Source organism: Zonotrichia leucophrys, chromosome 3, assembly GCF_028769735.1.
Source record: "Zonotrichia leucophrys gambelii isolate GWCS_2022_RI chromosome 3, RI_Zleu_2.0, whole genome shotgun sequence".
In the NCBI taxonomy this organism is placed as follows: Eukaryota; Metazoa; Chordata; class Aves; order Passeriformes; family Passerellidae; genus Zonotrichia; species Zonotrichia leucophrys.
Genome location: NC_088172.1, coordinates 107256930 through 107281200, shown reverse-complemented (window position 1 = coordinate 107281200; position 24271 = coordinate 107256930). Strand labels below are relative to the sequence as shown.

At 40.0% G+C, this 24271-nt stretch overlaps 1 protein-coding gene across 2 annotated transcripts in view; it reads left to right on the top strand.

The window, feature by feature from the left end:
* The first annotated feature begins 4747 nt into the window (after positions 1–4747).
* ATG5 (autophagy related 5) overlaps positions 4748–24271 on the top strand; it is a 72477-nt gene continuing 52953 nt past the window's right edge. For both annotated transcript variants that reach the window (XM_064709869.1, XM_064709870.1), the window contains exons 1-5: positions 4748–4854; positions 5561–5715; positions 11043–11170; positions 17628–17706; positions 23428–23590. In XM_064709869.1, the coding sequence (XP_064565939.1) occupies positions 5608–5715; positions 11043–11170; positions 17628–17706; positions 23428–23590 (478 nt within the window). In that variant the 5' untranslated portion in view covers positions 4748–4854; positions 5561–5607. The remainder of the gene's footprint in view (positions 4855–5560; positions 5716–11042; positions 11171–17627; positions 17707–23427; positions 23591–24271) is intronic.

Sequence of the window (24271 nt, the reverse complement as noted above, 5' to 3'; positions counted from 1 at the left end):
ATCAAATGTTGGCATGACTTGCCTTTACCAAAATGTTCTAACTTTGTAGTTACTCCCACTTTGAGGAGGGGTGCTGGCCTGGATGTCAGGGAAGAACTCCAGAGATCCCTTCCAATGTAAATTATACACTGATTGTGCTTACAAATCTTCATCTGCACTACCATTACACAAAAACATAACTGCCCACAAATATGTAAACCATCTGTTCCATTTATCTTATTTTTATTAGAACTAATGCATCTTTAATTATAATCTTGTTCGTTACAAGCATCTTCACATTCCATGTGCACTCAATAACAGGTATTTTGATTCAGCTGCCATTAGGCAATGACTCACTGTGTGTTGTCTGATGATGACGTTTAAAATGAGGGAATACTGCTTGAGGATCTTTGCAATTGGAAATATGTTTGTTGAGCTCTTCCCCTTCCAATTTAGACCAGTCCATTGTGCCGAGTGACAGTGCAAATTAGATAGCAATGTGGAAAACAGTATGTCAAAGAGGTAATTCTCTTTTTATTGTGCTTATTTTGACATTACATCCTAGCAGTTATTTTTAAAGTTAGATTTGGATTCTTTATTTATAGTCATAACAACTAAAAGTCATAATAGTCATAATAACTAGCAAAGCTAGCATTCACTTCAGGCTTAGTTTATTTGTTCAGTAGTCACATTATATCTCGTGTTTATCTACAACCAACTTTGTCTCAGTAGCAGAGCCTCATTCACCTACAGAATTATTGTCTTCAAAACCTCACATGGACAATGTACCTTGCTGTATCTGTGACTGGTAATTACACCAGCACAATGTTTAAATGGGAAGATAATTTAAGTAGCAAGTTTTCTCACTTTATAACTTGACTGAGTTCTATTCTTGTATCTAGATCCAGCAAAAGACTTGGGTGCTCGATGGAGTTCAGTTTCCAGCCAATGAAGTGGAATCCATATGCCTGAGTCAGGTGCCTATGTTCCTTGTATTATACACAAGAGAAACATGCAAAAGTAAATGTTTAATCTGCTTGGTAGTCACTGTAACTAATCAACAGAATGCTGATTGCACAGTCTAGCAGGCCAACATTGTGCTTCAAGAACTGCAGTAGTGGGGGTTAGGACAGACCTCAGGAGGTGAGCACAGGCAGCATCAAGGAGTCACATCCTAACAGGATCACTGATAACAGCTTGCAGGCTCCTTCATGACGGTGAGAAAATAAATGACCTGGCATTACCTTTCATGGTGCTGCTACGATGATCAATGAAACCCTTCAGCCTACACATCCTACCAAACTCACCCTTTTCTATAGGAGACCTCTGAGGAGTTCACAGGGGAAAAGGGCAAAGACTAACCCCGTGGTTCTCCTTGATTTCCTGTAGGGATATCCCTATGTGCAAAGCTTTCTGAAAGCTTGCAAATCATGTAATGAGGAAAAATCTTTGTAAAAATCTTGTTCTTTTTTTGTCTGTTCAGTCAGGGATTTCTGTTTGTTTTTCCAGTGGTGCTGGCATCTCACAGCATCCTCCTGAGACTGCTTTCAGCAGACCTCTAACAGCATTAAGGGGGTTCCTTGCAGAAACACAGAGAGAAGCCTTCAGTAAATGTGCAGTGCTTGTGGGTTGGATGTCTCTGTAATTGTGGGATCAGTTCTGTGCATGCCTCCTGCCATTCCAGGTTTGCAGGACAGTAATTTCCACCCCATCCACACTAGTTAAAACTGTTGTGAGTGCACAGAGAATACTTCTGGAGGAACCTCTCCCCTTCCACCATCATGCCCAACACATGCAAGGTGAGTGCAGCTGCCCATATTCAGGAGTGTGAAGGAACTGGTCCCTTCAGAGCATAGATCCCTTGCAATATCACAGGTGCTCTGTGCCTTCTTTCCCTGTCCTTAGGGGAGGCCATACCAAATACTAAGTTTTCTCCACGTTTACAGCAGTTTACCTCCTTTTTAAATCCATGTGTCACAGAAAAATTGAGAAAAAAGGCAAGGAAAGTTTCCTTGTGTATGTCCCAAATCACAGAAGTGCCATAGCTTAACTTTTTGCTTATAGAGCAGTAGCAAAACAGATAATTTTTTATTAGGCCTCATGTTTGGAATATTATGTTTTACCAAAAAGAGGTCATCATGATGATCTCATTTAACCTGGGAAAAAATTAAAATGAGCCTTTCAGACTTTTCTAATCCTTCAGATGACTGAAAAAAATACTAGAGTTCTGCAAATCATACTGTTGGCTCAGCAACACACAAACTTATTAAAATGCCAGTCTTTGGGTAAACCCCACCGAAAGTCTGTGATAACTGCAGCTAGTTCCCGAATTCCTGAAGACTCCCTGAGCAGCCGTGGCCACTGCATGACACCTGGTGGCCACAAGGCAGCACGGCCAGAACGTGGCACTACTGAAACTGCCGCCCGTGCCTCCTCTAAAACCGCCCTGTATCAGCTCTCATCAAACACCCGCTCTGAGATGTTCGCTCGCTGCTGTTGAACACTTTGCCACGTGTGAAAAATGCATGTATTTTATGATTGGCTTTTCGCAAATATTAAAATGAATATTATATGTGTTGTGTTGGAAAGTAATTCTCTTAAGTAGCGTGTTGAATATAGTTTTAGGTTATAAAAATTGTTAAAATAGAAACAATGCTATGTAAGATACTTTTTTAAAAGAAAGGACTCGCAGATAACAGCCACAGGACACCTAAATCTTTCAGAGAAAAAAATTTATTGCCCTCTTATCAGAAGAAACAAACTTCTTCCCAGCTCGAAGGTGCTGTTAGGATTTGGAGGAAGAAGTTGACGATGACCAGACAGAATCCTGTATTCGAATAGAATTTATGCATCATGTATGAGGTGTATGAATATGCAACAGGCTGTTGTTTTTAAGGGTTAATCCTTTGTTAACGGGTGTCCTTTTTTGGGCTCCTGCTGCCCAGAAAAAGGTACCCAGACGTCTGTAACTCTTTGTATTTGTTGTCTCATATTGTCCTAATTCAAATTATCCAAATTATTATTCCTCTAATTGTATTACTATTTTTATAACCATTTTATTACTATTAAACTTTTAAAAATTTTAAAAACAAGTGATTGGCGTTTTTCACACCACAGAACAACCCTAGTGCGACGTTCCCCGCCACCAGTGTTGATCTTCCCCTGCACTCCTGCAGTTGTAGGATGTTGAGATGGGGATTTGCAGAGTGACAGAATTGTGAGAGATGTTCTTTGAAGTGCACAGGTGGAACTCACTGTGGACTTGCATCTACCGAGCTGATAAAAACCAATCCAGAAGGATGCTTTGGTAGGCAAGAGGTGCCACTGGTGGCAACAGGTACTCCTCATGTGACCATGGTATAAAATCACTGAAGTGTAGAATATGAAGGGTTGGAAGGGATTTTAAATATGATCTAGTCCAAATCTGCCCTGCCATGGGCAAGGACACCTCTCACTGGACAAGGTTGATCAAAGCCTTATCCAACCTGGCATTGAACACTGCCAGGCTGGGACACCCACAGCCTCCCTGAGCAACCTACTCTAGTGCCTCACTATCCTCACAGTAAGGGATTTCTTCCCAATATCTTAAATAAATTTCCCATTGTAGAATCACATAGCCTCTAAACAGAGAGAAGCATAGTTCTCCCAAGAAAATCCTGGGAAGCTGTGTAAAATCTGTCAGAAACTTAGAAAAAAATAATTTAAACAATTATTATCTTTCTTTCTGTAACCATTGTTTATAGATATAATACTCCAAAGTGTGCTATTCATAGTTCACCAATAGTATGAGAAATTTTCACTTTAAGATCAATCAAGTATCAGCTTATCAAATCAAACTATAAAAGTCACAACTTCTTCCCAAAAAACAGATTCTATTTCACCTTCTGATGACTAGAGTCATTCATTCCATTCCTGACTCAACAGCGTCATCCCATCTTTCAGTTTGTCCCTATTCCTCCTTGTCCTGTCACCACAGTTCCTGACACAGAGTGCCTTTCTGGTTACCCTGTCAGCACTTCAGATTCTGCAAGGTTGCCATGAGGTCTCCACAGAACCTTCTCCAGCCCCACCTTTCTCAGCCTCTCATTGCAGGGGAGGGCCTCCAGTCCTCTTAGCAACTTTGTGGCCTTCTCTGGACTTGCTCCATCTATCACAGTGGGTAAGATCTAGCACAGAAAAAGTCACTGAATTTTCTGGTTTTTAAGGGACTCATCGAGTCCCAACTCCTGGTCCTGCACAGAGACCCCACGAAGTCACACCATGTGCCTGCAAGCATTGTCCAAGCGCTCCTTGAACTCTGAGAGCCTTGGTGCTATGATTACTTCCTTGGGGAAGTATAAGAAGAACAATCGCGTAAGAGAAAACAGGAAGATTAAGCGCTCAAAATCCCCCAACGCGCGGTCCAGCGGCTGAGCGGCCCCGCCGATGCCTCAGAAGGGGGCCCATGGCCGGGTCCGGTACGGCTGCGGCCCTGCGGCTCTCCACCGCCAGCGCTGCCGCACCAACAGCGCTCTCGGAACGGCTGCGAGACCGGTTCCGGGAGCGGCTGGGAACCGGCGCTGGGAACCGGCTCCGGGAGCGGCTCCGTGACCGACTCTCAGCTCCGGGACCGATTCCCGGCTCCGGGAGCGGCTCGGGGACCGGCTCTGGGAGCGGCTCCCGGCTCCAGCCCTCCCCCAGGTCCCGGCCCCGCCCCCGGCTCCGCCCCGCCGTTTCCTGCTTCCGGCGCCGGCGGGGGCGGGCGCGCGGGCCGGGCGGAAGCCCCGCGGCGGGCGGCGCGTGCGCGGGGGCGTGGCGGCGGCGGGGGCGCGGCCGCGGCCGGCGCTCAGTTCCTGCCCCGCGCGCGGGCGGGCGGTGTCGCCGGTCGCGACAGAGGTAACGGCACGGCCCGGCCCGCACAGCACGGCACGGCACGGCCCGCACGGTGGGGCTGCCCGCCCGCCTGGGGCCGCCCCAGGCCCGGCCGCTGCCCGGGACAGCGCGCCTGGCGCGGCCGCCGCGGCGCTGCCTGGTCCGGCCCCGTGGGGCGGGAGCGCCGCTGATTCACCTCGGCCGGCTGCCGGCAGGGAGGGAGAGAGGGAGGGAGGTCGACAGACGGACCGGCAGACAGATAGACAGACAGACAGACAGACCCCGCGGGGCCTCTCCGGGCTCCGGAGGGCGCCAGGTCTCAGCGCGGCGCTCGGCGATGCTGGGGCCCGTCCTGCGGCCTCGGTGACCCCCGGGCCGGTGCCACCCCCGGCGGAGAGCCCGGCTCGTTTCGGTGTCCGAGTGCGGCCCCGGGCTCTGCCCCCGCACCGCGGCCTCTCGGGGTACCAGGAAGGGACCTTTGGCTCTGCGGCTGGGGCGTGATGCAGCCCTAGGAAATGCTCATTTATGTCTCACTCCTTATCCACCATGCGTTTGTAGCTGGGAACTTAATTCATCCCGTTCTTTGTGCCAAGCGATGCATTTAATGCCCCGGTGACAGCGTTGGTCAGCCTGCAGGAACGTAGTTATGGGAGAACCTTTAGCAAGATATGTTTTATTTGCAGTCGTCTTGACTTGTTTTCTCTTTGGGGGGAATGGGTTACATTTGTAGCTGAAGAAACAAATTGATCTACATGTGCTTCACTGTCCATTGGAAGAATGACAGATGACAAAGATGTACTTCGAGATGTGTGGTTTGGGCGAATACCGACCTGCTTCACTCTGTATCAGGATGAGATAACTGAAAGGGAAGCTGACCCCTACTATGTGAGTATGACAAAGGTAGTCACAAATAGTCCAAGGCCATGGTTATGTTTGTTTCCTTCATTCTCTTCATGTGTACTACTGCATATTGTGAAAAAAACCCGCTTCTTTTCTTCTTATTCCTAGAAGCTTCTGAAAGTAAACATATAGCCATGCTGTGTGACTTCATCTTTCTTCACAGCAAATTGTGTCACTAGTGAGAGAAACTTATCACAGGTCATTAAGATCTTTGAAAAAATTCTTAAGAAGTCAGTGAGTGACTAAGTAAAGGAGGAGGCTGGATGTGAGTTTATATGTTCTTGGATAATGAGCATTTGAAGAGAGAGAACTTCTATTAATGAAGAAATAATTTAGTCAGAGTCATGAAATCTCAATGTTTAAGGCTGGTCACCTGTGTAACACAAACTGCTAACAAACACTGGCTCTGTGGATGACCTCTGCTCATTTTTTTTTTCTTTAAAGTCCAGACTGCTGGACTTTAAAGAAATAAGAAAAGCAACTGTAATGGCTAAAGAGAGCACTGCCTGAACAGGATTGCTGGCTGATGATAAAAAAGGGATGATGGATGTATTTGAGTTATAACATGGAAGTGTCTTCTATAATAATGTATTTATTTATAATGTTCTCATCAGTTTTCATTCTTTCAGCACCTAATAGACATGTAATTGAGAAAGAATGTTAGCTGATTTCGTGAAATGCAAATTTGAAATGTAACGAGTATATGGGAGGGAAATATTGAACTTTTAATTTTTATGGGATTCTGAAATTCTTAAGCCTTATCATATCCCATTCCACACTGGATGGATCTCTTTTTTCTGTGTTCAATAACATCTTTGGGTCATCAGTTTCTCATTTGCGTGTGCTGTTTTGAAACCTAATAAAACTATTGGTGCTTTTTGTTCAGCAGTAATAGTGCTCATCTTTGTATATTTTAGTTTCATCACTGCTGAAAGATAGGCACTGCACTTCATTTTTATTGACCTATTGCCAAATACATCTAATCTAAAAGTCTGAGCCTTTAAATTATACATATGAGTTAAAATATGTTTGCACACTTTGTGTAAGAGCTACTTGAAAGTTATAGATGTAAGTTTAGAGCCTTAGAGCCCTGATCTGTTTAACATTGGCTTGGAAAGCATGAAACCATGTTATCCTTGTGGTGTGGCCAGCTTTCTAAGTCAAGAAAATAGTTTTAAGGTCATAGGATTTCTTTTATTTACTCCATTTAAAGTGTGCACAAAATTCTCAATGCTTAATTTTTTCTTTCTGCAAAATATGGTTACTCAGGATGACAGTTCTAAAATTTTAGCTTCTTAAATTTTCAGTTCATGTTGGAGCTGATAATAGGGCTTTGTGTCTTATGAGGGACCTAGAATTTGTAATAGTATCAGGCAGAATAGCAATCAGGGTTTTAAGTCATGGTGTAGTTCTGATAGTTTCAGAGTGTGTTTGCATTAATGTTTTTGTTCAGATTGGGAGTGTGTTTGAAATAAGTCTTCATGCTTCCCACTTCTGTGCCCAGGTTGGCATCACAGAGCAGTAGGCCCATGGGTTAAATCATTTTCATGTGAAGCTGAAGGAGGAGATGGACTTCAGTTGCTAATGGACATTTGGTGTATGGGAGCAAACTTCAGAAAAGCACATGTAGTTAACATTTCCAGCCCTTGACATCAGCTCTTCAGCTTTACATGGCTCCTCTTACTTGTTAGTATTGATACAACTTCTTTATTCCAGACTGCCTTTCATAAATGGAAGGACTGCATGGGAAGGGAATACTGGCATCATTAAGCTGAGAGAGGATAAAGGATTCTGCTCTGAGGAATTTGCTTTATGAAGATGAAGGATGACATAGACTTGGGGGGTGAGGAGTTAGAAAAACGACTCTGAGTCTGTGGGACGGATTTTGGTTTTTGTGAGTGGTGTGACAGGAGAGTCCTGTCTGTCAGATGGGCTAGTGCAGCACAGCAGTTGGAGTTATGTGTATCACCTTCTGGCACTGCACAGGGCTAGGACAAGTAATTTAAAATTAACTTGTCTGTCTTTTGGAAAGAGTGGTGACATAAAGACTGGGCAGCTCCAGTAAAACATTGTCCTGTGTCTTAATGTAGTCATGTAGGGTAGGTTTCTGCAGTTATGCTGGAATGGGTACATCAATTTTCTTTGGAGTGTTTCAGACAGATGGTTATGTTTTGAGTGGCAGCACATTTAGGAACAATTTGCTTGATCTACTTTGGTTGCTGATTTATCTGATTTTTCTCTCATCCTAAAATTGTTATGCATTTCATTTTAAAATTATATGATGTTTGCCTGTTGCTGCAAGCAACAGTTAGAAAGAAAAGGATGAAAGAAGTATACAGGAAGCAGAGACTCATTGGCTGAGACTTGTCAGGTGTATAAAGAACAAAATTACAGCAGGATACAATTTTAGAATGATGGTTTGCCTCAGGGACTAGTCTTTAACAGGACCACTCTTTAGCTTGCTTGGTGTCAAAAGTATTATTTTGTTATGATATCTCTAGGAGAGAGCAACATGAAGCCATTTCAAGATAGGATGTTTTGTTTCATCTCCCTTGACATTTTAGTAGTCAGACCAGTCCAGTTCTTGTTAAATCTATAATTTTTCTATTTTAGTGCTTTGTATGTAAAAATACTGCATGTTGTGCAACAAAACCTATGGATATACCTGGAGAGACACTCTTTCCACAAAGTTGTATTGCAGGCATTTACTTAGGTATTAGGAGTTCTTTGTTATTCATTTAACCTCCTGGTTAATAAGAAAACATTCCTGGTTAGTGTGATTAAATACTGTAGCAATACATACTATTCAAAAGGAAGGTGTTGAGATTTGTGTAGTTTTTGGGCATAACATTTAGGAATGGCTGTTGGGATTTATTCTGCTTAGTGATGAATTTGGAGATTTACTTTTCTTAATTTAATGACGGGAACCCATGATCTGGTATCTTTCAGTGGGTGGGGAATGGATTTTAAAAGGGGTAAGAAGGTGAAAATGTGTTTAAACTGCTCTTAAAGATCTCACTTAACAGATTTAGTGTACTGGTAAATCTCTAAGATTAATAAAAGCTAGATAAATTAAAGCTAGAAAAGTGGTAGATTTGGATCCTTTCATTTATCCTATAGGGGCGTAACTATATCAAGGGAAGGGGATAACTATATCAAGGTAAAAGAATGGGGGGGGACCAAACAAAGAGTTCAGTAGGCTCTACAAATGCTCAGCATCTCTGTAAAACAGGTAATTCCTGTTAATCTGATTAACTGTTGGGTTTTGTACAGTTGTACAGTTTTTGTTGAAGACTTTTGGGAGTGCTGGCCACGTTCTATTAAATTCAGTTGAAAGCTGTTTGGTTATTGTCTGTGTTCTCTAATTTTGTTAAAGTAGAAACTGGGTTGTTCTTTCACAATATAAACTGAAGCAGAGTATTTTATGGAGGAAATTATGCAATCTAAAGGGTTATGTGAAACACTGTTGCAATAAATAATGCTTTAATATATTTATCAGTTCCAGCATGGCTGTGCTACATGCAGCGTGCTAAAAATTGGCTTTTGTAAGAGTCCTAGTAAGTCTCATCAGAGCACACCAGCATTAATTTAACTGTACATATCGTGCAGAAATAACATGAAATTACTACCAAAAATATGTGGGTTTGATTGGTATAGCCTGGACTGTATTGTCTCAAGAACAATCAGTGAAGATATGTGGAATTGGGTAAATAAAGGATAAGCTTCTGTCATTAAAGTACCAAACAATTCTTACTTGAACGTGTACATAACTTCATTGAATTTACTGAGTTTGTTTGCCTTTTAAAAATGAAGGCTGTGTTTTGATTGCATTGCTCCTATGAAACATGGTAGAAATAATGTGATGATGATAAAAAAAGCAGCAGTTGGAAAAAGAGAACCATATGGTACATGAGAAATGGAGTGTTATCTGACATGATGACTGTGACAGGGGTGAGACTTGGCCTTATGTAATTTTATAAAATTGTGAAATTTACCCTAATGCAGCATTATCAAAAAGATGAATCTATTCTTCCAGATACTTGATGTACTCTCCGTACTTCTTTATGAATTGGGTATTTACAAATTGTATTGTCATGGCCAAAATATTATCTGATTTATATATCAAAGTGCGGTCTAGTTATTGGAGAAATTCTGGAAGAATGTTACAGCAGAGATCAAGTTTTTTGTCAAGCAGAATATATCCTTACATGATTTAGGATGTCTGTACTACAGGCATTCACTTAGGCCTGGCATTATTCATATACTATAAAGAAAATACTTTAGGAAACAGCACTGGTTATGAGGAACACTGGAAAAGAAATGTTTCTCTAAACATGCAAACTATATCTATGCCTTAGGCCCATGTATTTTATTGATGAATATGAGGCAGAACTTTACAGGATGGATACTATTAATTTAAAATGTTTGGTGTAAAGTGAATTAATATTTTATAGGAAGGTTACTGAATACTGAAAAGCATTGTTGGTTATTGCTTAGGGATTGATTTATCTCTAGTCCATGTGCCACACAGTCATCAGTCAATTCACTGATTGGTACTGAGTGCTTAACCACTCCTGGGCATAAGGCTTTAAAAAAAGAGATGATAGGGAAGATGTTGCAAATAAAAATAGCACAACATTCTGATTTGGATAGTATACACTTGAGACAAGAAGATAGTATATGATGAAGCTTGTTTCAGCTAATAAAATATTTACAGTTTTCTTTCTGATTTTAGTTCCTGGGTGAAGGTTAAATAGTAGAAGAATGGCAGTCTTGACTAATAGGTTGAAATGGCAAACCCAGTGCAAAGAAAATGGAAATTGACAGCTATTGGAAGTACAAAACACTTGGAAACCAAGCCCTTAATATCTAGTTTTCTTTGGCTGTATTTTATTTTTCCTTGTGTAGGAATTTTCATTTTGAATAATAGCTTATACACATTCTCATTCTTTTCAATTAGAAGTTATAATCTCTTCTTATGTGTTCATATAAAAAGGTTTAAAACTTCATTATTTAAATACAGAAAATCAGAAATTGAAGTCCACTGTTCTCCCCCCACCCCAATGAAAGAATCAAGAACTTAATTTTTTACTTTTTTTGGTGTTAACATATTGGATACTACTATTCTGCATCTTCTGTGTACACCATTTTATAGCCTTCCATTGACCATTAAAAAGTAAACTGTTTCACCTTAAAAAGGGGAAGAAAAGAATGCTAACTGAATTTTGGTTATGAAAATGCATACTTGTTACAGATTTTTACTGATTTAGTGTATTTTATTTACACTTAAACCTTCTATAATTTTTTTTCAGTTGCTTTTGCCAAGGATAAGCTACTTGACACTGGTAACAGACAAAGTGAAGAAGCACTTTCAGAAAGTTATGAGACAGGAGGAAGTTAGTGAAATATGGTTTGAATACGAAGGTACACCACTGAAATGGTGAGTTTATTGAACTTTGTACTTTATGCACTTTATCATGTAGAGAGTTCCCAGGTTTAGCACAGTGTCAGTAGTTTTCCTAAAGTAATCACTCCCTTGGGCTTCAAAGATAACAATAGAGGAGGAGGGTAAGAAATGCATGTTTTTGGGGAAAAACAAAAGGTTTAATGTTGAACGTATTTTTTATTATTCTGCTTGAATTTTTATTGTATGCATAAGACAGAGGTGTTGTGCTGCACTTACTGGTTTTGTTCTCGTTGTTACCATAATTCAGAATGCTTGTGGGTTAGGCTTTACCATTGCTTGCAGTAGCATTACCAAATAAATCTTCCTTTAATATATTTCACCTTTCTAAAGATGTCTAGTAACACAGATAGGAAGTAATAATTTTGGAGTCTGAATGCAAACAGCTTATATGCATCACGGTAATAAAACAGGAGTAGCCTTCACTGTTCACTGGTGTGATACGTGCTTGCACTGTAAACATCTAATATTGATCTTCAAGAGTTTGTTGAATTCAATTAGTTCAAGTTTACTGAACTAATTGCTGTTGATTCCGTTTTTATTTTGTCCTATAGTCTATGAAAACGATCTTTTTTTGGGTTTTTAGTTTGTTGGGTTTTTTTGGTGAGAGGTTAGAGACTTGGACTGATATAGTATATAATTAATTATATATAATATATATATTGTATATAATTAATTTTCATAAATACTTTTCATCAGGTTTTCTACTTCTTTTGCTGTTAAGGAGTTTTAAAGAAAATATTTTGAGAGCTGCAGTGTTTCCTAGTTTTATATAGACAGCATCAGCCATCTAGGAGGTATTTAATATTTTGAATTATTAAGAGATTTTTATCTCTTTTTATTTCTTGTTTCATCATAGGAAATCAAACTAGTGATTTTTTAAATTTTACTGGACCTGGATTGTCCTGTGATTAGCATCACATCATGGAGTGCCTGTAGATTTGGTGAGGCAGTAGATCTTTTATAGTCTTTTGTTTCTTTGAGACCAACCTAATGTAAACCTTGACAATATGTAAAGAGAAACCCACAAAAACAATCTCTTTAAGCTTTTATTTTAACTGATTGGCAAAACCATCTTTAGACATCTAAATAAATTATGTGAGATTTAACAAGAAATGGTGTCTTATGTGCCACAGTAATGTTGAGTCATGGATACTACCTAAATAAACAGCAAGGTACCACATTTATCCCAGTGTGTTCATAATCCCAGGTAAATATTGGAAGAAAACTTGTTTTCACTGAAGTTGTAACAAGAAGGGAAAGAGAGGCTTTGTACTTCAGCCACAAATAGATCCATATTTTCTGTAAGTTTTGAAATACCATGATGTTTGAAGTAGAATAAAAAAAACCAAAACTGTACAATATAGGTATAGACTGAAGATGTAGCTGGTAATTCTAAGAAACTAAATAGTGTAAGGATGATCTGCTAATTAAGGCTCTCATCTTGCAGAAAAACGAAGCTTATTCTGCCAGGCACAGCTCCACTGATTTCAGTGGAACTGCTTTTCTAAGGAAAGTGCCATTTGTAAACCAGTATTTTAGGAGAATGGGCCTTCTCCAGAAGAAGCTTCAGCTCTTTATGGGATTACCAAACACCAGAACTGAGAATTAGATTGAACTAGTAATTGGTAGAGAAAGAATAGGAGGCATTAATGTTTAGTCTTTTAAGCTATGACTTGTGCATTCAGAATCAAATAAAACTTGTTAATAGTATTGTTTATTCTAATTATTTACTTTGCACTGTGAGGTCTTATTGCTTGCAGTCTGCAGTTTTATACCTAGTTGGGATGGAGTCTATATCTGTTCAGATGCAGCTCTTCCATTTTCCAGTGAGATTTTGGAGGAAGTCTGAAACATAGTTTCTGCTTCAGGCTCTGCAGTGCTTGGGTCAAGTTCTTAGAGGAGAATGAAGCCCTCCAGGGTTGGAATTACATGGGCCTGGGTTCTTTGTCCTGCTGAGGGTGTTGGGACAGGGGAAGATGGATTCTTTACCTGCAGGAGGTGTGCACTGGGGGAGGGTCTCTGCCACCAAGGTAAGGCATTTCAGGAAGAGATTATCAGACTGTGCAGCATTAGAGACCACAGAAGGAAATGGATGAAACCTTAGACCCTCCTGCAGCTACAGGAGATTAAACCTACAACCACAGTGAAGGAGGTGCAGTCAGAGACTGTGATTATATTAAAATAGTCTCCTAGAATTTGGAAGAGCTGGAAGTTTGACTTCTTGCAACAGGAGGAATGTTCCTTCTGCACCTGCATTTCTCTAAGTACAGCTTAGGTTCAGTGCTCTGGCTGCAGGTGAAGGACTGAAGGTGTTGTCCAGTAATGCATCTGATAGGGCTGAACCTGAACTGTGTGGGGGCGCCAGGAGGAAATGAGAAGTTAAGTCATAAGTCTGTATTTGGCTTACTGTCCTTTCTCCAGGACTTTTAACTCTGCCATTTCGTGGTCACTGCAGCTCAAGCTGCCACTGGTTAGCACAACTCTTTTGTCTTAACAGATAATTAACAGGTTTTGCTTTGGGTTATCTCTGGTTTATCCAGCGTCTGTGTCAAGAAATCTTGACTACTTGTCAAGATTTGTTGTTTTTCCAGAAGATGTGAGAGATTAACAGGAGCCAGAATCTGTGATGTAGACACTTACTAAATTGTTTAAAGAAGACTTTATCGATTTTCTCACCTAGATTGCATGATCTGTTGCCCTTACTAGTGCCTCCTCTGTTCCTGACCCACAAGAACTCAACCAACCTGTTGTCTGTCCTATTCAGTTCCATACATCTAAGCTGCTCCCTGACATGGAAGACAACCCTCTGTCCTCATCTGCCCTGCCTGCCTTTGCTAAGCAGCTTATGTCTGTCCTTCCACAGCAGTATTCCAGTTGTGCAAGCTGTCTCACTGTACCTCAGGTAGCCCAACACTCTCCCAGTAATGTCACAGCATGTGCAATTCTAGTTTTTCCTGCTTGTTTCCCAAGCTATGTGCACTTCTTAGATACTTGTGGTGGGCTCTGTCCTCCCTTCTTTTATCACTTTGACATCTCCCTTGCAGCTATCACCTTTCACCACTTGCTATCCACCCATGACTATTAATTTCTATTTATCTGTGGGTTGTTATTTACACTTCTGTTGTTTGTGGTCTAAAGCTCTCACCAGGCTGGGCAACCTTAAGGCAAAGATACTTTTGTCTGACTTAGGTGGATTCCATCTCTCCCTAGCAGTCCATTATCCCCAGAGAGTATCCTATGTCTGTAAAAGCCAAGTCCTTGTTGTTGCACCAGCTGCAAAACCAGCTCCTGACCTGCAGACATCTCTCTGAGCCTGTCTCCTTTAATGGCAAAATTGTGGAGATGCCTCCTTTCCCCTAGAACTTGTTGAGTCACTTTTGATACTCTCAGGGGTTCTGTTGCAGCACTTAAAATTTGTGCCCATGTGGGTAAACAGCAAGGACTAATAATCCAAGCAGAGGACAACTTTGCCAATCTGCAACTTTTCACCAAGCAGCAAACCTCTGCTGGTTAACAAGTGAAGTTGGCTCAAGATGGGGCTCTCTCTCCTGTAGGATTGAGTCTCATAGTGCTGTGTCCGCTTCCTCTGGCTGTGGATGGATGTGCTGTTCAGACAGCTCTGATGCTTCCTCAGAACTTCCAGCCTCTTGTCTGACACTGAAGCACTGCCAGTGGTTGCCCTCTCTTGGCCAGAGGTTAAGGAGACTTTTCCGTCTGTCCATCTGGGAGCTGCTCTGGCAGTCAGTCACACTCTTGGACCCCCTGAGCTGGGACAGGCTCCTTTGCAGATGTGGCTCCAGGGAGCGATGGGGGCCTCGCTTGGCTCCCTGCACACCCACACAGCCAAACAAGGTTTCCTTTCCTGCTCGACCCTTGGTTTCTCATAGCACAGTCTCAGGCATCTGGATCCTTAAAAGAGCTAAATCGTGGTGTAACAACAGAAAAACAGCTTGGGCTGGTATCCCTGAGCTGGGACCCCAAACGAAGGAACCCCTGGGCTTTTGTACCCTCACAGTGTGTGTGTGATAGTGTGGGGTTTTTCCTCTGTGCTATTGGCTCCTGCCCTGTCCCTGAGTGTCCTGTCACCTGGCAGGGCCACAGGTCCCTGTGCTCTTTCCTGTGCAAAGGGTCAGCACCAGCTTTGGCCTCTTGCCTGGGGCTCCCATCACGTGGAGCTCAACCTGCAGCTCCCTCTGCAGCTGCACTCTGAGCTACTGGCACTGCATGGATTCCTCAACACCAGAGTTCACACAAGTCTGGTACTCCCAGACTCCCTGTGAGTCCCCACTGACCACTTTAATGACTGCTGACACTTCCTCTCTCCAGATTCTCATCTCTGTGAGATCTTGGTGAAGATGCCATTAATATCTGTCTTCCCTGATGCTGTGCAGCCCCCTGACTTCCTGCAGCTCCTTAGCTGGGTGACATAGCTCCTCACTGATGTGCACTTTCTCTAGGCAAGGACATTTCCTCTGCTTGCTCCAACCCTCAGGAGAGGTCCCAGGCTCTCCTGGCAGCTTGAAACCTGGAGAGCTGCAGCCTTTCTCAGGTGCCCTCCCTGAGTGAGAAATTACTGTCAGCCACTCTGTGCTGGAGTAATTTCTTCAGCAGATGCTGGGGGATGACACCTGCAGCTTGTTTCCATCCTGTTCCATGAGCACTTGCACATGGCTTTCAGTGGAGTTTTTGTCCCTTTTGAACAGGTTGTGTTCTAGCCCTGGTAATTGTAAAGGTGGCTCTCCAGTACCAACTGGATGGGTGCTTGACCCTTCCTGTTCATAGATTAGCAGAAGACAAAAGGTCAAAACATCATTTAATCAGGCATTTATTTACTCTGCAAAGCACAGAGATTTTACTGAGATTTTACTGAAATTTTACTCTGTGCTTTACTTTTACTGAAGAAATTTGATTACGTGAACTTACTGTGTAATCTTAAATGATTAGAAAATACAGATGTAGGACAAGACCTGATATAGGAGCTTTTGTATGGGTTTTTTGTTGTGGTTTTCTTTTTCTTAGTTATCTGTTTTCTTGTATAAGTTGAAAGTAACTGGAAGTCACTGTTCATGCTGAAAATTTGTGTTCATCTAATTATCAAATCTGATTTTTGTTACTTAACTCACCTGGAAAACCACTCTTTCAAGGAACTCTTGCTGAATCCTTGTTTAGTGTTTAGGACATGATTGGCAGTTAGTAGACAAAAATCTTCATGGTAAAAACTTGAGCATTAGCAGTGAATCAGGATAAATCTGGATATGCATCCTTTTTATTCTCAGGTAAGCTCAGGAATTGTAGCAGTATTTTATATTTTATTTTGCTGTTGTAGTGAATTTGTCTTAGTTTATGGGTGGCTCACCCGTAGAGGGTGCTAAAGCGCTGTTGTGTGAGTTTCACCGATCTGGAAAGTGGCTTGGCACAGGTGCTGTTAAAGCAACGCTCTTGGTTAGTTCTCTCAGGACTTCCAAAACTTGTGTACGTGCTTGGGTCTGCGACCTGAGATCAGTTCCATTAGTTCAGTGAAACTACTGACTTTACAGTTCAGTGTGTGTTTCTCTCTTTGTAGGATGAAAAGCAAGTAAGGCTGTTTGGGTTATGATTTTTGAAAGATAAGAGAATGGGTCTTGGTACACTGAATGTAAAAAAAAAAACTATTTTATCAAAAATCTTGCCAATATCTGTGTGTGAGAAAACTGAAAAAAGAGCTTTTTTGTAGTGCCTGTGGAGATTTTGTATGTGTGATACACGTTCCATATACTGCTGGGAGCTGTATATTCTAATGAATTTAAAGGAGAGAAAGCTGTGAGACAGAAGGGAATATTTGTCAGAAGCAACCTTTTTTGTGTAACTCCTTTAATCTAGAATGCCACTGAAATACAAAACTCCAATTAATTTTTTTCCTTCCTTTTCATTTTTCTTCATTTGATAGCAAAGATACAGAGTTGATCTTGATCTATCATCTTTCAGGCCTTTTACAGATATGTATTTTTTTCACTCTTCTCCTTATTCTCTGTATTGCTATATCAGACATATGGAAGAAGGAAAGGATGTTAAGCGTCAGTGTGGTATGAACCCAAGACACTCAAGCATCTGAAAGCCTGTGTGCTTTTCCTGGTCTGAGGCTTTTTAACCAAAAGTTCTGTTTTGAAAGGTTCCACAAAGCAGCTGTAGGCCACTTAAGGCTGTTGCAAAAGTAGCAGTGTTTTGTGGGCACAGCTTGGAAACCACTGGTTTAGATACTGAACACGTATATTCCAGACTTAATTCTGCCTGTCAGTCATCTAAATTTGCCTATATAACTTTCCTAAGTTATAGAGTGGGAGTCAAACAGCTATTTTGTGTGTGTGTGTGTAAATGCAGGTATGTTGATACTGGTGATACATAGAATTAAATGCACGGCTTCTGTATTAAATTAATATCTTGTCATTTTTAGGCATTACCCAATTGGTTTACTCTTTGATCTCCATGCATCAAATACAGCCCTTCCTTGGAGCATCACAGTGCATTTCAAGGTAAATTGATAGAGATTTCTTAAGAATGAGTGAACATGAGATTTCATGACATTTGGAAGCTGGGAAAAAGTTTCATAACTATTTTATAAAACATGTGAATGATGTGATTTGAAAGGGAGACTATCTATTGTTCAGGAAGCATTTAATGGTTTCTGTAAATCTGCAGCTATTTTCCGTGAGACTGTGTGTGCTTTTACTGCACTTTCTGTAGAAAATTATTCTATTATAGTCTCAAAATACAAAATTGTTTTTAAGTTATGAGGCTTATAATAGAAGAACTTTCTATAATGTTTTAAATTTAATTGGTTTGAGTTCACTGAAGATTGGGAAGATTGAGAAGTGCTCATCCTTTTAGGCATATATGAGCATGGATATGAGATGCTGTAGAAATCTTTGAAGTCAGGGAATACTGTTGTACTTGATGTTGGTCCCTTTTGGAGAACTGAGTGAAATGAGTTTGGTCTTGTGACTGCTTAGTCACAGGAGAGACATTATTTTGATTATGCATTGTAAACCCATTAGGTATGGCTTAACAGCACTACTGATCTTTGCTCAGAATGGAACTTGAACAAGGTTAGCTTTGGTGCAGGATTCTTGCATACTCTGAAATGCATTGAGACAATAATTCCAAGGATGTTTTGAAGTCAAAAACACAACTAGAAATCATGATATTTAACTTTGAAATGTTAATTTCTCCATTGTAAAAGAAACAGTGCAATAGGAAAACTGATCTGAAAGACAACACTACATTAATAGGCTTGACTTTAGTGCTTGAGGGATTGAATGAAATGAAAAATGTATTGGGGAAGCACTTCTCTTGAATGTTTTCATTGAAACAATTCTCAAAGGTGTGTTAGAAAAACTTTTTCCAACAGTAATATGATTCTTTTTGGAAGTGTACACTGAAAGCATACATTCTTATGATATGTATTTCTACATGTTGAAACTTCTAAAATGACTGACTTAATAGATCTGAAGTTGGGGATGTTTTTGAAACCACTGTAATTGCTACACTTGTCTGATAAATGTCAGAGAGCTGGGATGAGGAAACTTCCAGAATGTCCTAATGAAAATGTAGGGCATCTAGTTTCATAAACCATGGTTTAATTGTTATGTTCTGAGAGCTTGGGATATTAACAGTGGCAATGTGGGGATGTTGCCATCACAAAGTAGAGGCATCTTGAGAAGTTGCAGCACCACAGTGCTTTTTAATCAGCAGCATAAATTTGGCTTTAATGTCCATGTTGCTGCTTGCCAAAAGATCAGCTACTTTTAGTTTTTCTGAAAGGTGTACGTTAAAGATCAGCAGAAATAATTAACTGTTATGGTAGTATTATTTTAAAGGTTGATGTAATTTAGTAATATAATACTGTGGAGTTAGCACCTGCATAATCTCTCTTCCTATTTTGATGTAATCTGAAAGTTTATTTAAATAAAAAATCCCTCTGAATCCTTAAGTCAAAACATAACTGAAAGATATCAAAGTATATCAAAATATTGAAGAGGTTTTCATGTGTTACAGTTCCTTACAGCTGAATAGTTTAGGTGTGGGATTTTTGACTAGAGTATTCTTTTCATTTCTGTGTAGTTATTCTTCAAAGAGTCGTAATTCTTATTTGGCTTAATTAAACAGTGTTAGCTTTTATGGGGTTTAACTTTTGTTGTTGTGGCTGTCTCCTTTGTTCTACCAATGCATGCAGTCAACAACAGATATCTCAAGCATCTGTAAAAAGTGTTTTTCAACTTGTTTTTAAAAGTCAGACTCTCCCTATCAGGTTTCCTTGTTTGAAGTTAAAAACATGGAAAAGGCCTATTTCTGTTCAGCAGAAATTTTCAAGTTGATAAGTGTTTGTAATTGTCCTCCTGTGTTATGTATGCAGACCAAATCATAAACACAGTGAGTTTTTGCATTGAAGGATCAGTTTGTTAATTTGTACTTCTGGTATGCAATAAAATTACGTGCATTGTATCTTGTAAAGTTGAAAAACAGTTGCATTAAAAAGTTGCAGAAGGATGAGGCTGAACAGCATACTGAGGTCTGAGAATCATGAGAGGCTGTAGCTCAAGTTGCTTTTGTTATCCAGGTGTGGCTTTAGAGGAAGGAGGGAAATTCTACCCCTTCCTGTTAAAATCATGTCACCTTACTCTGAGGCCTGTTTAACACTACTCAGTTCTCAGTGTGGTAATCACTCTCCAAATTTTGGGCAGTAGATAAGATGGCAGCACTGTTGGAGGAGAGGGAATTGTGTGTGCCAGGGGAAATGCTGAGGTTCTGCTGAAGCCATTGTCTGCTGGTGCCTGCCCCTCCACCCATGACCTGATGTACAGGAGGAGAGGCAGCAGCTGTCCTGGTGTGACAGACATCATCTTTGTGGGTTTTTAGGTGAAGATTGGGTCAGGGGCAATGGAAATGAAGTACTTTTCCATGTAGCATATGGATAAATTGTGGAACTGCAAGGAGATATTGTGGAAGCCAGAAGTATAAATGAGGATTTTTTGAAATCAGTCTACTTAAAGAAAGACCACTGATGGTAACTAAACACAAATATATAGATGTACCCCCTGCCACTGGATACATTCCTTATGGTTTTTAATGCCCTCTTTTTTGTAAATGTAGTCTAATGCAAGTAGACTGTCACAGGATAAACAGATGTTTTGTGAACTAGAACTGAGAGATAAATATGGGTGGAATGGAGTTATGAAACCCAACTGTTGAAATTGCCAGTGATGTTTTTGGTACAGTTTTCTTGTGAGAGGTCATTTAGTGCTCTTGTCTGTACAGACATTACCTATTTCTTGGTGACCAGTTCATACTGCAAGGGTCTACTGTTATGTGAAAACAAAAACCAGAACTCCTTGAGCTTTCTAAGAAAATCAGAGCCAACCCTCAGTAACTGTTCTTTCAAAGATGCAGGACATGGAGGGAGTAAGACACCACCAATGAGAGTACTTGAATTAAAGCTACTTATGTCATCTGTTAATACTTGTTGCAAATCTCCTAGTTGTATAGCCAGGAGTGGCAACCAGTTTACAATTGTCCCTTTCTTCAGGGATCTGAATGAAGTTATTTATGATTGATCAGTATTTCTTCAGGTAGAAAGAAGGCAAGTAGAATTTTTTTTTTTAAAATACAAGCACACGTGACCTACATTTAAATATAAAACTTATTGTTTTGTACCCTGATGGATAAATCAGCTGGGATGCCATGTTTTCTGTTGACAGTCTCATGTAGGTGAAACTGTTTCCTATACTTCTTACAGGTGTGCAGTGTTTCTTTCTAAGTCATCACTTTCATGTTTAGGTTTTTCAGCTTCTACTCACAGTACTTCATAGAAATGTGTCAGTGTTTTCCTACTAAAGAAAAGCATATACAGCACTGAGGTTCAGGAGTGTTTTCCAGTCTTTCACAGTGTTACTCCTTAGAAGCTGGGAAAATTAATCTTGCCACACCTAGTTCTACTACTGTGTCTCGATTCTTTACACTAGCTTAACTAGCTTTGACCAGTTTTAAATAGATCCTTGCTGTTCTGCAGACTGCACTGTGTATGATTTCTGGAACTCATCCTCAGGGAGTCACATTAGCTGCAATTTAAAATTAATTGCAAAAATGCCAGCAGGACGATGTCTACCTGTAGAAAGAGAAGAATGTCCTAAAAAAGACCCTGCAGTCCAATATTTACACATGTGTAGTGAAACAGTTGTTGTAACAAAACTGTGGTTTTCATAAACTCAGCTAAAACATCACTTTTTAACTAGGAAAGTCAGTTTCTAGGTTCTTAGATTATTTGGCATTAGGTATGTACCACTGTTTTTTCCTTTGTTCTGAGGGATGCCAGTGTCTCTCTTTGAATTCTTGTGTGTAAAGAACTTTTTTGGTCTTTAAATATGCTATTTCTGTCTATTTGCTTCTTCTGGATTGGTTACAAGACTTTACATTTTTATTTGAGCAAGTAAATTGAACTTCTGAAAGAATTTACAGGCCTATGCAGATGTCAATTGGCAAGTAAGAGTCCCAGTAATGTTCTCCTAGTAATCTTGGGCCAAATTACGCTGAGACACTCAGCTTTGTAGGGTAGAACAGGAGCAAGGTCTGCCCCAGAAGAACTTCCCTTATTGTTCTGTCTTCTTTAATGTCTTTATACTTGGCCATTCTCATGTAGGAAACTAGATTTACCTCTGTCCTTAGCTTTCTAGTCAGCTTAACATACACTAGTCCTAACAACAGCACTTCCTTTTGCAAGTTCAGCTCAAACCATGTAAACTTTAGTGGAAAAGATATTGGCAATCTTTTCTTTATGCCCCTGTTTTTGGAAAATACTCATCCTTTTGATCCACAGTTTCCAGAGTTTGAGTTCTCACTGTCATAAAGAGGAAACACTATATGAAATTCCATTACTCAATTTCCAGCTCTTCTCAATAACCTAGTGAGGAGGGAACTATCACTGTTTTCCTCAGAATTTCTTTCTGGTAAGGCAATCCCCAGGTCCCTTTTTGATACTTTGGGTTTCTGTATTTTGAAGCAGTCATTTTTCTTGAGGTTATGTGGGGGAGTGAAGGTAGAGTTTTTTCTGGCATTAGGTTGCTCCCACTTTTACATGTTAACTATATTGTAAAAGCCTTTGAAAGACACTCCATTATATGTATTTGTATTTCCAAAATGGTTTTGACAGTCCCTCACAGAAACTTTTTAAAGTGCCAGTTTGTAATGGATTAAGAGGAAAGGGCCTCTGTTGGAATAGTATGAGAATTCAAGTGTAAACATGTGGCAAGCCCTTGTCAGGAAGGGGAGTACTGATGGTGCCACCACTCTGGCTTGGCTCTGAGGTTTGCTCCATTCAGCATGGTCATAAGCAACTGTGAAAATAAAGTTAATTAGGAGGGAATAAAGGTGGGGTTTAAAACTTGTGAAAACTAAAGGTAGTGGATTTGTGGTAGTGAATGCTTGTGTTATTATAAAATGGTTAGTGATAGTAAGTGTGTATAAAAGAAAAACTGGAGGAAGAAAACCCACAACCTCTACAGTGCCAGACTTCTGACCAGTTAATGTTCAAAGAAATCTTTTTTGTATCTGAATGAGATATACTGCCATAACTCATTAATAAATTCATTAGGAGAGGTTGTTGTCGTTTACTGAAGGGTTAAGAGTTACCTGAGGAGTGGCAGCTGTGCATCTGCAATGCTGAATGCTGTGTGCCAGTGTAACCAAGAAGAAAGGGTATAAAATCAAGTCACACAAGCTAGCAGTAGTCACATGGATTAGTTGAAGCTGGAACTGACAAAAATTTCCAGTGTCTCTAAGGAAAAATGTTTGTAAGTGGCAGATATGCTGCAGTTCTTATATGTGGGGGATACTGCTTGATTTTCAGGGAACTGCATATAAATGGTTGATAAAATATCACAGAGAGCCATTTTGTATTAGGTGCTTGTCACTTCTCATCATTTTCTTCTATTTAATGTCTGAGATTGAATATCTGCTTGAAAACATGTTAAAATTCTGGTTTTACAGAAAGTTGTTGAGCTTTTATTTTTCCTGAAACATTTTCACTGCAACCTGTTTCTTGTCAGCAGAGTGAGAGAATGGTTGTTCGTTCTTCTGTAAGTAGAAAATTCCAGTGTGCTTCTTTTGCATAAATGTGTGCCTATTTAAAATTATCGTTTATTCTTCATCATACAAGGTATATGATGCATTTATTTTTCTTGATCTATCATTTATCTTTGTAGAATTTTCCAGAAAAGGATCTTCTACACTGCCATTCTAAGGATGTGATTGAAGCTCATTTTATGGCTTGTATAAAAGAAGCAGATGCTTTAAAGCACAAAAGTCAAGTCATCAATGAAATGCAAAAAAAGGATCATAAGCAATTGTGGATGGGATTACAGAATGGTAAATACAACACATCAAGTATTAATTATATTCAGGTTGAACAACCTAATAAATAATTTCTTCAAATTTCAGTTATTGCATGAGATACAAAATGTCATTGTTCTGCAGAATTTTTGTCTAGTGTCATGGAAAGCATTGATGGTTTTGGTGTTTTATAGTTTTTTTTTAAATTAAAATAATCATTTTGGTGATAATTTAAATGTGCCTGGAGTTATTCAAGGAATTAGATTGGGTTGTGACTCTGTTTTAAAAACCAATACTGGCAGCAAGTCAAAATAGATAAATATTGTGTAGTGTACTTCTGTGCAAATGATGCTCTCTGTTTGGGAGACACCTGGGGTGTAAGTATTCAGTATTAGCTATCTTGGACCATGCATAAGAGATTGTCTCCTCTAGTTAATGATTATGGATTGTCACTGGTAACAATATAAGTAAACTTTAAAAAAAGTTGTCCCGTAGATTTAATAATTTTACTTTTCTCTCTGCCATTTTTTTAAATTGCTTGATGGCTTTCACAAGGACTTCTGCAAAAAAAATATTGACTTGGAAAAGTCAGCAAAATAATTCAGAACAAGATCTTTAATTAGTGTTCTTATTTTGCATAAATGGTATGAATCAATATTACAGTGCACAATAAAACTTTTGTTTGTAGTGTCTTCTGTATTAAGGTTTGTAGAGCTT